Raw genomic sequence first — 11,713 nt, 5'->3', positions numbered from 1 at the left:
GTGAGTCCATGATCTGTAGTTTACATATCCGGAAGCAATACATAAACTATTGAATATCTGATCTTTTCAAAAACACTCGTGTCTAAAAAAACTTTTACCCTCTTAACGAGTATGCCGGACTCCCTGGCCAAAATTTCAAAATGAGAACATTTGCCCATTTAACCAAAATAGGAAGCTTCTTTGCCTAAGAAACATGTTAGCTATAACCTGTGGCACAGTAGCAGTTTCGGACAGTGATTGTGGCAGAATGTAACCAATTCAACATGCTTCTTGCCATTTTGACAGCCATATCAACGGGTTCCGTTCCGTCACCTTCACAGGATCATCAGACTACCAGAGACGCTGCCCTTGCCATGGAGTCTGGGCAGACTCCAAATGCATCAGAATTTTTGCTGCTAACGTTAAATTTTATTTGGTTAAAAAAAGGTCAAATTTTGCACCTCACCGGTAACCAAGTCAGAAAGACTTTTGTGCAATTAGACGGTTTCAATGTCAACTGCCAATATGCATGTCTAAATACAGTTTTAACTGTTGTAATGAGCAACTGCATCCCAGAACAGTACTACCAACCTGCTCACCTCAAACAGCGCGTTGAAATAAGTACTTCATAATAAAGAATGCTAACTTTGCCAGTCATATCTTGCAGCAAGACTAAGAAAACATTCATGGTTCTTCTCCACTAGTCAGTATGACAATTATACAGTGTACAGTAAGGCTACAAAGAGAGGAGGATATCAGCACATGTGGTTCCTAAGGGGCGACGATAAATTACAGTGGGGACATAAGGTACACATGATCCAATAAGGGGGGGAAATGAGAGGGAAAACTTCTTTTCCGCGTAAAAAATACCGCCAAGCACCATCACAGATGGTAGCAGGTGCAAGCAGGCTCTAATCCTTTAGCAGTATCCTTTGGCAAGATAACTCAGCAATTGGGCACCGAACTCAGATGATCCCTAGTTGCCTGCAAATCTGTCTCTCTGTTCCACGATATTTGTTCATGATCACCGTGTACATAGACCAAGGAAGCGCTAAATCTAAGAATCAATAAGAAATGACCACACATACCCCTATTAATAACATGCTACAGCTACTTAACCTTTCTTCGCAACATTGAAGGGGGGGGGGGGGGGGTAAAGAGTGGACAATGTGACACATTGTGAAACTTCAACCCCCAGTACAATTAACAAGCATTGTAAAACTGAGGGAGTAACAAACAAGGAAATAGCTTAATGGACAGTTACAGACTTACATTTACCAGCTCAGATGCTTGTTATCGCTTATGATACCCTTTCATGGCAGCATTAGTGTGGAACGCAATTGCTGTTGTCCCAGGGGAGGTTATGGCACCATAGCTAAAGCTCCATAAGCAATGAGCCCAGTGAGGGCAGATGCATCACATAGAACTTTATGTTTCTCATCACTCTATTGTGAGGGTTTCCAGTCATATTGAATGTTATTGAAGCTGTTTGCTGATCTAAGTCCACTCAATAGATGATTTCCTATGTCATGCTGCTGCTGCTGCTGCTGCTGCTGCTGCTGTAGTTGGCCCAACTGTGATAGGTCATGTGCACTGTGATTCATTCCCATCCTTCCACCCATTGCCATTGCATTGTTTGCCATTGCCATTCTCATCCCATGGCCAAGCCCCCCGCTCATGGCCCCAAACCCCATTCCTCCCATTCCAGGGTTATTTGTGACAGCATTGCCAACTAAACAATTAACCCCGTTGATACCAGGGGTTAGTCCATTTGGTCTCTTCGCATCAATTCCTGACTGGCCAACACCGTTCATCTGCGATGACATCATCATCTCCTGCAAGATTCTCTGAACCGAGCTTTGGGACTCACTTGGCTCAGGCTCCTGAGGTCGAGTAGCAGGTGGCTGCATCGGAGGTACGCTTGATGTAGTTGGGGAGCTTAGTTTGTTTGTATTTTGAGGGGCAGGCATCATGTTGTTATTGGATGCTGTGGGTATCAGAGAAGGAAAAGAGGTAGACGGGTTTGACTGCAGTGAGCTTGTTGAGTTCACCTTGGGAATTGTCGCATTGCCTCCACTGTTATGTGGACCACCATTAGCGCAGCTCATTGGATGATCTTGTCTAGAATTCATTGAACTTTGCAAGAGTCCAACAGCAGATGGTGAAGGAGCAGATGTAGAAGGTGCACAATTGAGAGAATTATTTGATGTTGCGTCACCATTTGCATAGGCAGAAGCCTGCACGCCGGTCATAGGAGCAGAATTTTGACCACTCTGGTTTGAACTCTGGGGAACAGTCTGCTGCTCCTCAGGTTGTTGCTGCTGTGGTTGAAGGGGGTTGACCCCTGAAAGAGTCCTCCGGGGAAAGTTATGCAAGCTATCTGAACAAACAGTAACAGTTGAGTCCAGTAACCATCTGTTGATGTTAAAAGAACAGGAAAGCATAGCATACAACATCAAATAGCAAGCAGTAGTAAGACTAGAAACTAAAACATTGCTGTGCTTTATTACGGCGGGGAAATTCAGACCACCAAGATTTATGAAAAACTTAATTTAATCTGGTGTTTAGGCTCAAATTTGGATTTCTATGGAAATGGTGGGAAAATGGTGTTTGGATTTTGGAGTACCCGAGCCACAACCTCTCCATCCAACTTCAGGCTTCCAGCGAGGGCAATCGACGGCAATCATACTTTCTGATATGGTTGTGATTCCTTTTATTGTGACACATTCGAAATTTAAAATTCCCAGCCAAGGTATGAGGCTGCCCAGATCCAAGTCACAACAGCATGGACAGACTGCAATGGTTACCAGTGAAAAATAGCATGTCCTCCTGGTTCCTAGCTGATAGTGAGAACATACTGAATGTAGCACCATCAGTTTTGGGACATTTAAAAGCTAATCCAACAGAAATGGGCTGCTAAGTACAACTGAACTAAAATTTGAAGAAAAGGGGGCATATATAGAGAGTGAGCTACAATACACCACAAACTAGCCAGTTCCTGGTTCAGGCTGGGGTCGGTAAACTTTGAAATCACTGATCTGATCCCTTGTTGTAACTTGTAAGTAGTGACAGATTGACTCCAGCATGGAACCACAACTATGCCGTCACACCAATTGAATGCAATCCTATCTTACTAAATAGCCTAGAGTATTTAGGGGCCATGACTACAAATGCAGCATGGAAAGATCACTTGATAAATTATGGTGATTATGCAACTGATATAAAGGTTCCAAACACATGCCACCATGGTATGGATAGATTAGGATTATCTTGCCACGGTTTTTATAGTCACAGGTGCGTGAGTCCAGGTTGTAAGAAAAGGAATCTTGCCACTATGAACCAAACAGGCACCTAACTTGGTCAATCTTTCCTAACTTGAAGTGGGGCAACATGAGGCTACAAACCAAACAGGCCCTAAAAGAAATTAATGGAAGCATTGTAAAGTATAGGATGAGATTGAGCCCACAAAAAGGATTAAAATACCATACCAATTGGTCCAGATTCATGCTGCCTGCTGTGATCAATCAAATCCTTCATACAGTTTACCACCTCCGCGATCTGGAAGAATCAGCATTCAGATGAGTTGGATAAGAAGCTTCAATAAAATAGGCTAAGGTGGTAGGCATCAGAACCAAAAAAAAAGTTAATCATCATATGCAACAAGAATTTATCTGCAATGCCATATGTACAGAACGCGAAATTTTGCCATACAATGCCATGATAGCTTCAATCGTTTAAAGCTCAGAACATGTGAATATAAGCTGTGTTAGATTAGAGAGTACCTGAAGGCAGCGGACATATCGTTTTGTGTATCCTAAATCATTTACCAAAGGCACCTCCAGTGCTTTAGCCAATTGGCGTGCGCATGCAACAAACCTGCAATATATGATTAGCTTATAAGAGAATTTGTATGAACTCAAAACATACAAAAAGTATGATGAGTAGGCGCAAGCTAACAGGCAGAAAGTATGGATGTGATTTATGTGCTATGCTAAGAAGCATGATAATATGGTAGCAGATGAATACGGCGAGGCAAGGGCTGATCACCATCTAATCTTCACGCTTCCCCTGTTGAGCAGAGGCTCCAATCATAGCCAAGGCCAAGTTTGGTGGGCAAAGCCCTTTAATAGATTAATTCTTGACTGATTGATTGATTGCTATGACGCTGACATGCCTTTATAGTCTTCTGGCAAACCTTCCTAATACTAACGGACTAGGTGGACAAACAAACTTAGCTCACTAAGATGGCACTTTAAAGGATGGGCTGCGCACACTAGTGGGACACAATGACAACAAAGGAATGACTTCCTGGCTATAATCAACGAACTTGACAAAAAGTCTGAGTTGTATTGCCTGACAGAAAGTGAAATCGACTTAAAAAACCAATCGAACGAAAAATTGGTTAAACTACTTCGAGAAGAGGAGACTAAATGGTACCAATGTGCCAAAGTTAACGATACCCTCCAAGGAGACAACAATACTCGCTATTACCAAATGATTGCAAATGGCAAACATAGAAAACAACACTCTTTTGCCTAGAGCAAGAAGAAGGAAAAATTAGGACAAGAACAGTTAAAAAAATATATAACCAAATATAACAAAGAATTATTTGGGCCACCTGTGAACAATCATTTGACATCGCTCAGGTGACGGACGTCGAAAATGACATTCTTACAACTCCATTCATGGAAAAGGTAGTAAAAGACGCCATATTCCAAATAGAACATAATAAAGCACCGGGTCCAGATCGCTTCCCAGCCGGGTTCTACCAGACCTTCTAGGACATCATCAAAGTTGACATGATGGAAATGTTTCACCATATGCATGATAGGAACCTCCCAATACATAGCCTAAATTCAGAGTGATTACCCTCCTGCCAAAGATAAAAAAAAAAAAGCTTGTCGTATTCAGTAGTATAGACCAATCTGCTTACTAAACGTCAGCTTCAGGATTTCACCAAGGTGGTCACCAACCAAATCAATAGTGTCGCGGATCGTATAATCCATCCAACACAAACAGCATTCATGCGTGAAAGAAATATCCTAGAAGGAGTGGTAATTATACATGAGACGTTACACGAACTCGCATCAAAAAAGATGAGCGATGTAATCCTCAAAATTGACTTTAAGAAGGCCTACGACAAAGTAAAATGGCATTTCTTGCTACAATCTCTTCGGATGAAAGGTTTTTCGCCTAAATAGTGCATATGGGTCGAAAGCTTCATTTTCGAGGGTAGCGTAGCTATAAAAGTCAATGAAGAAACTGGCCATTACTTCCAAACAAAAAAGGGTCTGCGTCAAGGTGATTGGCAAAATGAAAAGACATGTAAACCCAAAGACTTGGATGGATTAGTGGTAAAGGGCCTTGATATCTACCTCTCTCCTATGTAAGTGGCAATACAAGTTACAGACGGAAGAGGGGACTTGGCAAGAACTGCTTCGAAACAAATACATAGGGACAAAAACAATTTCGCAAGTTGAAGGGAAACCATGTGACTTGCATTTCTAGGCCGATCTAATGAAAGTGAAAAGTATCATATTCCGATATGGTACTTTTAACATAAAGAACGGCTCTGAAATTAGATTCTGGAAGGACATTTGGTTAGGCAACTCACCACTATGAGTCCAAATTCCTTCATTATATAACATCATGCGAAATAAACAAGCCTCGGTAACTAAGGCAATGGAGTCATTCCCCACAAATATCTCTTTCACGCGGGACATGGCTGGCTTGAAATTGGTTACGTGGAATGTATTGACGGCACGTCTTACCAACATCACTTTAACGAGGGACCGAGATGAGTTTAAATGGAGCTTAAACTAATCTGAAAGGTTCGCAGTTAGTTCCTTGTATAGGGCCCTGATGAAGGGAGATGAAACAATCCAGCACAGTCAAATGTGGAAATTAAAAATACCATTAAAAATTAAAATCTTCCTTTGGTATATGCACAAAGGTGTTCTATTAACAAAGGATAACCTAATCAAAAGACAATGGTGTGGTAATCAGAAGTGTTGCTTTTGTCACAAACCCAAGACAATTAAACACCTCTTCTTTGATTGCCATTTCGCACGCTCTGCATAGCTAATGGTCTAGGTAGTATTGAATATTTACCAACCACGAACTGTTCAAAACATGTTTGGAAATTAGCTTCAGGATCTTAATAAAAACTTGAAAGGCTACTGACTGACGGCGGCGGCCACATTTTGTTGCTCTCTACGATATGTAGCAATGGAATTGTTTCTAACAAGAGGAACTCTTCTTCTCCTTCACTGGTTATTTTTACTTGTACACACTGGCTCCGTATGTGGCCCCGACCGGATCCGCCCGCGCCAGAGCGCGGGGCCACCCTCCTGCCTCCGATTTGAGCCATCCATCCACAAACACGTCACCCTGATCCACCTGTAGCCATGCGCTATCTGTTCTCATAACAGAGAAGTAGCTCGGTTTTGTAAATAATAATAATAACAATAATTGTTGCAACTGTCGCTTTTCTTTGCCCTCTTGCTATTGCTACCCGCTACTTTTGCGCTCTCGCTGTCGTTGTTCACTTCCTCATGATGTCGTGGGGCACCGTTTCTGTTCATCAGTGCTTGATGATCTTTGATGGTGCCAACTACCAAAACTTCGCGCAGCATATGCACATTTACGTGTGTGGGCTTCATCTTTGGGGTGTTCTCTCTAGCAACATTCCTTATCCACCTTCCCTTGTTCCTCCGACAGAGCCTGTGTAGCCTTCTACCGGCAAAGGAGACAAAGCAGCTACTGAAGCTGCCGCCACTACTTATGATAAGGTTGTCTCCACCTACCAAGATGCTTTGGAGCTATATCATGTTCGGTTGTCTGACTGTGCTTAGTGGATGGATGATGATGCTCATGCAACGTCCATTCTAGTTGCTGGTGTGAAGCTTACGTTTCCTTTTGAGTTGTTGAGTTCTCTACTGCCTTTCAGATGTGAATTCATCTTTGTCAGAACTATGATCCTTCTGGGGATGCTCTCTACATGTCTGTTGTCCGCCAGGAGCAGTCTCTTCAGCAGGGTGATGCCACTATTGATGTGTTCTATGCTCATATGATGGTTGTGTGGTGTCAATTGGACTCCCTTTGTGTTGCCGGTTGCCTCTCCTGTCAGTGCTACTTGGATCTACGTGCTAAACAAGATTTTCAACGCCTCTACTCTTCTTCTCTTGTATGTTGATGGCATGATCATTACAGGAGATGATTATCAGTATATAGCCTTTGTGAAGGCTCATCTCAATGAGCATATTCTTATGTCTGATTTGGGTCATCTTCGTTACTTTCTTGGGACTAAGATTTCTCCTACATCTGAGGGTTTTCTTTCTGTCTCAAGAGAAATATATTCTGGATCTTAATCGTGCTTCCCTCACAGATGAGCACATTGTTAGGACTACCGTGGAGCTTAATCTTCATCTTCAATCCACTGATGGTGAGCCTCTTGCGGATCCCACCCGCTACTATCATCTTGTTGAGTCTTGTTTACTTTGGTGTCACTCGTCTTGACATTTCTCATGCAGTGCAGATCCTTAGTCAGTTCGTTTCTGCTCCCACTAAACTCCACTATAGTCATCTTCTGTGTGTTTTACGCTATCTTTGTGGGACTATCTCTCATCGTCTCTTTTTTCCATATTCTAGCTCTTTACAGTTTCGTGCTCATTCTGATGCTACTTGGGTTAGTGGTACTTCTAATCGCCGGTCTCTTCCCACCTCCTATGTTTTCCTTGATGGTTCTCATTGCTTGGAAGATTAAAAAACAGACTCCAGTTTCTCGTTCTAGTGCAAAGGCCAAGTTGTGAACTACGGCGTTGTTGACAGTGGAATCCAGTTGCTTACGGTGGTTACTTGAGGATTTTGATGTTTTGTCACCTGCACCTACTCTTTTTTACTCCGACAGTACATATAATATTAGTATTGCTCATGATCCTGTGAAGTATAAGCTCACCAAGCATATTGGTGTTGATACTTCTTACACACGGACACATATACATGATGAGGTGATTGCTCTTCAGTATGTTCCTTCAGAGCTTCAGTTGGCTGATTTCTTCATAAAGGCAAAGAGTATAGCTTAGCACATTTCTATCTTTCCAAACTCAGTGTAGTTGATCCCCATATGTTTGAGGGAAGTGTTAGAGATATTTTTTTTAGTGTGCCTGTGTAATATCCCCATCTTATAAGGGGCTTTCTGCATATTGCAAACTTGTACATGTATATAAACTGGCATTTGGCCTCCAAGGGGTCCATCCTAAAAATGGCTTCTTTGCTTAGGTAGATGGTAAATTTCAAAGGATCACATACATATGCATGCAAGGAGGTGGATAAACCATTTAATGATAGCAAAGAACTGAAGATGTAAGTATGGAGCACATCAAGAGCTAATCTCCTTACGAGTTGCAATTATTCTGCATGTCCTGAGCTGACAAAGTTGTTGAATTTTGGACCGCAGTCTGGTACTTTTGTACAACAGCACCAAGATTACTAACCTGCATAAGCATCAAGGGTGCCAAAGTATCTTAAAACCCTTGTTACCAAAATTCACCATAACAAATGAGATCTATGACCTACCAGCCAAATTATCTATATACTGAAAACACCTCATACCTGCGGTATTATAGATCTCCGTGGAATAAGTTCCTCATGGCGCCTAGCACAGAACTCCCAAGATGCAATCTTGAATAAAAGAAGATAGCACAGATTGTGTTTTAGCCCAAAAGGCACCAATTTGGAGCAATGTAAGAGAACAAATTGGAAAACTAAATCACAATACCTTGAGATCTGGATTAAAAACTATCCTTAGATGCCCCTCACGTACCACACGCAATTGCTCAAAGACACTTTCCTGGATTGCTTTCGTGTAGTCCAAAATAATCTGACCAGATGCATTCTGGGACTCACGTGGCATGTCGATGTACAAAAGCTCTTCCAGTGTACCACTGGCGTATTTGATTTGGCATAATCGCGGTAGTACCTCAACTGTTGTCTCTGTAAAGTTGGTAACATGATCAAATGAGATGAGTAAGAGAGAATGAGACATAGATATGCAAAATAAAATGATGCTTACCAAAGCCACGGCCAGGTTTCCTATTGCAAATCTCACAGTGCCATACATCCTGCAAGAGAAGCATCGTATGAAAAATCTAAAAGTAAGAATTTCAAAGGCAAAACATACTATATGCTAGACCATCCTCCAATTCAATAGTCAAGTTTCCATGGTGACAGTGCACTAGACCTGAGGGAAAACTCCAGTAGTTTGACGACCACTTCCATACAGAGATACACACCACCTCTTTTTCGCATTCGGAGCAAAATACTCATTGACAAAGTTTCTCCAGTACTCGATATTGTTATCCTGCATCAGAGGAACAAGTAGATACACTAAGTTGTAAGCAGCTGGCCTTCCCTTGGAGCATAAAATCAATACTTCAAACCAGACACCAAAAAAAAAACTTACTTGTGGTCTGTTTTGTTGATGATACATGTAATGGGTCAATCTCTTTGCACAGGTTCCTGGCTCATAAGGAGCTGACTTTCCTGGAGTTCTCATGTTTAGACTCTGTTGCCGAAGTAACTGCTGCTGATGCTGTTGCTGTTGTTGCTGCTGCTGATGCTGTTGCTGTTGTTGCTGCTGCTGGAATTGATTTCTCTGCAAAGGCAAGTTCTTTAGAATCTGTTGTTGCTGCTGCTGCTGCATATGCAGGAGCCGTTGCTGTTGCAAGAGGCTCAGTTGAGCAGCCGCAGCAGCTTGAGGATTTGCAATTGCGCTTGGTCCACCCATTGATACAAGGTCTGGACAATTTCTAATCTGCTTTGTCAGCTGCATCAAATGTTGTTGTTGTTGTTGCTGCTGCTGCTGCTGCAGGAGTGCTGATGAGTCTGAACTCGGTTGCTCCATCTTTACTGCACCCAAACTCCTCATCATCTGGGCTTGCAACTGCTGAGGCTCAAGTTTCACACTGCCAGCAGTACGCATCATCTGTGCTGGACCATTCTGGTCAGGTTGCCCCATCTGCTGTTCCGATTTGACGCCAACCATGCTGCCTCCATTCTCCAACTTCACTGTAGCTTGCGGCTGCTGGAGCTGCTGTGGCAGTTGCGGTGGCAACTGCTGCTGGTTGTAAGACATTTGTAGTTGCTGCTGCTGCTGCTGCTGCAAATCCTGCACATCCAGCTGCTGCTGCGAAGTCACCTGCAGGTTATCTGAACCCATCCGGTTGCCCAAACTAACATGTGAGGAGGACGGGAACGAGAGATGATCCAACCCTCCCACGCCAACAAAATCGCTGGCACCATCAAGCCCCCCTCTCTGCTGGAGTGTACTCATCGGCATCCCACCACCTGGCATTGACCCTGGACCTGGCATAGGGCCCCCATTCCCAAACGATGGCCGACTGAGCAAGGAGGACACACTAGAGGCGCCTCCGAGCAGGCCATTACCGCCAAACTGCGTGCGCGGCGAGACGAGAGACGAGAATGGTGACTGCGAAGAAAGCATGGTGCCACCGCCTCCACCACCGCCCATTCCCGGCTGGCCACCACTGAGCAAGCTGGAGCTCGTCCGGAGCAGCGAAGCCGCCGTGCCAACCTGCTGCCCCGGCCCCATCGGGTTCGGCGGCCCCGACGGCACCATCCTCCTCGCAGACAATGGGAGGACAAACCTCCTCCGCGCACACCAACCACTCCAAGATCGCGCCTTTACTCAACTCGCCATCGTTTCACAGCGGCACGACCGCGAGATCCGCCAGAATCGAACAGGAACGGGAGAGCATCCCCTGAAAATAACCAGAGATTGCAAGTTAGCAACGCAAGTGTGGGATCTACGCCATTATCTCCCGAACAAATCTGCCAAAGACTCATCCCACGCCACCCTAAACCAAGCAACCAACTGGGAAAGAGCATGAACAAGCAGGCAAAGGGAAATTTTCCTCCTCAAACCCACCCGCAACCAAGCAAAGCAACAGCACCAAATCCACTCGAAAGCTCCCCCAAGCACTAGAAATCAACCAAATTTCAGAAACCCCGAGCCCACGAACACACCCGAGACGGCAAATTCGCACGCGACCAAGCGGAATTAAGCAGCACCCATCTCGCTAAACACCCGCGGACTCCTCCCACCACCAGACAAGCTCCATCACGCTCACCGCCCCCAGTAGGCCAGCACGAGCCCGTTTCCCCGAGCACCGGAGCTTGAATCCGGCGATCCGGAGCTCAATCCGCGGCGCGGTCGGCCGCCGGCGACGGCCGCACTGGCCGAGAGAGCAGCGCCGCCCACGCAGCCGGTGCCCCCGCCCGACGCGAGCTTGGTCAGGAGAAAACAGCACCAGAATAATATCAGAAGGGCAGAAAAAATCTCTGGTCTGTTCGTTGTCTCGCGATGGGATTTGGCTTGTGCTTCGGCTCCGTGGAGAAGCGAAGAAGGAGCAAGGAGGAGAGAGAAACCCAAAAACAAACCAAGAGAGAGAGAGGGGAGGAGAGGAGTTGTCCTTGCGGACGTCAGAATTCCATTGGATTTGATTAAGAGCCGGCGCCGCCGACCCGCTTAACGTCCGGCCTCGTTCTCTGCCGTGTGGGGTATGCATCCGTGGGCCCATCTGGATGTGAGAGAGGTGGATGGGGATGCGGTGGAGACGGGTTTGATTAGGGGTTCTTTTTTTGGTTTAGTTTGGGTTGTTAGTTTATTCTTGTGTGCTGAAGGCGAAAAGAAGTCAGAAAGGAGTGCGTGCGC

General features: G+C 44.6%; 1 protein-coding gene across 2 annotated transcripts; it reads right to left on the bottom strand.

Annotated features, from left to right (window-relative positions):
• Positions 1 to 611: 611 nt before the first annotated feature.
• LOC133887100 (transcriptional corepressor SEUSS-like) lies at positions 612 to 11,467 on the bottom strand. Of its 2 annotated transcripts, none has more exons than XM_062327018.1 (10): positions 11,026 to 11,467; positions 9,443 to 10,760; positions 9,221 to 9,340; positions 9,053 to 9,101; positions 8,759 to 8,973; positions 8,593 to 8,661; positions 8,380 to 8,474; positions 3,762 to 3,855; positions 3,468 to 3,537; positions 612 to 2,359 (listed from the first exon to the last, which is right to left on the bottom strand). In XM_062327018.1, the coding sequence occupies exons 2-10, from the start codon at positions 10,616 to 10,618 to the stop codon at positions 1,425 to 1,427; spliced, it is 2,823 nt and encodes a 940-aa protein (XP_062183002.1). In that variant the 5' UTR covers positions 10,619 to 10,760; positions 11,026 to 11,467; the 3' UTR covers positions 612 to 1,424. The 2 variants fall into 2 exon arrangements, with proteins under 2 accessions (XP_062183002.1, XP_062183001.1); XM_062327017.1 differs by having other exon boundaries at positions 11,130 to 11,467.
• Positions 11,468 to 11,713: the final 246 nt, after the last annotated feature.

Source organism: Phragmites australis, chromosome 12 (assembly GCF_958298935.1).
Source record: "Phragmites australis chromosome 12, lpPhrAust1.1, whole genome shotgun sequence".
Lineage (NCBI taxonomy): Eukaryota > Viridiplantae > Streptophyta > Magnoliopsida > Poales > Poaceae > Phragmites > Phragmites australis.
Note: the sequence above shows the minus strand (reverse complement) of the source record. Positions and strands in the feature narration are given on the sequence as shown.

Coding starts and splice junctions, on each gene's coding strand:
- LOC133887100 (XM_062327018.1), bottom strand. CDS start 10,618: ATGGTGCCGTCGGGGCCGCCGAACCCGATGGGGCCGGGGCAGCAGGTT. Junction 9,102..9,220: donor CTACTGGAGTTTTCCCTCAG/GTCTAGTGCACT, acceptor CTTCTCTTGCAG/GATGTATGGCACTGTGAGAT. Junction 3,538..3,761: donor GATATGTCCGCTGCCTTCAG/GTACTCTCTAAT, acceptor TGATTCTTCCAG/ATCGCGGAGGTGGTAAACTG.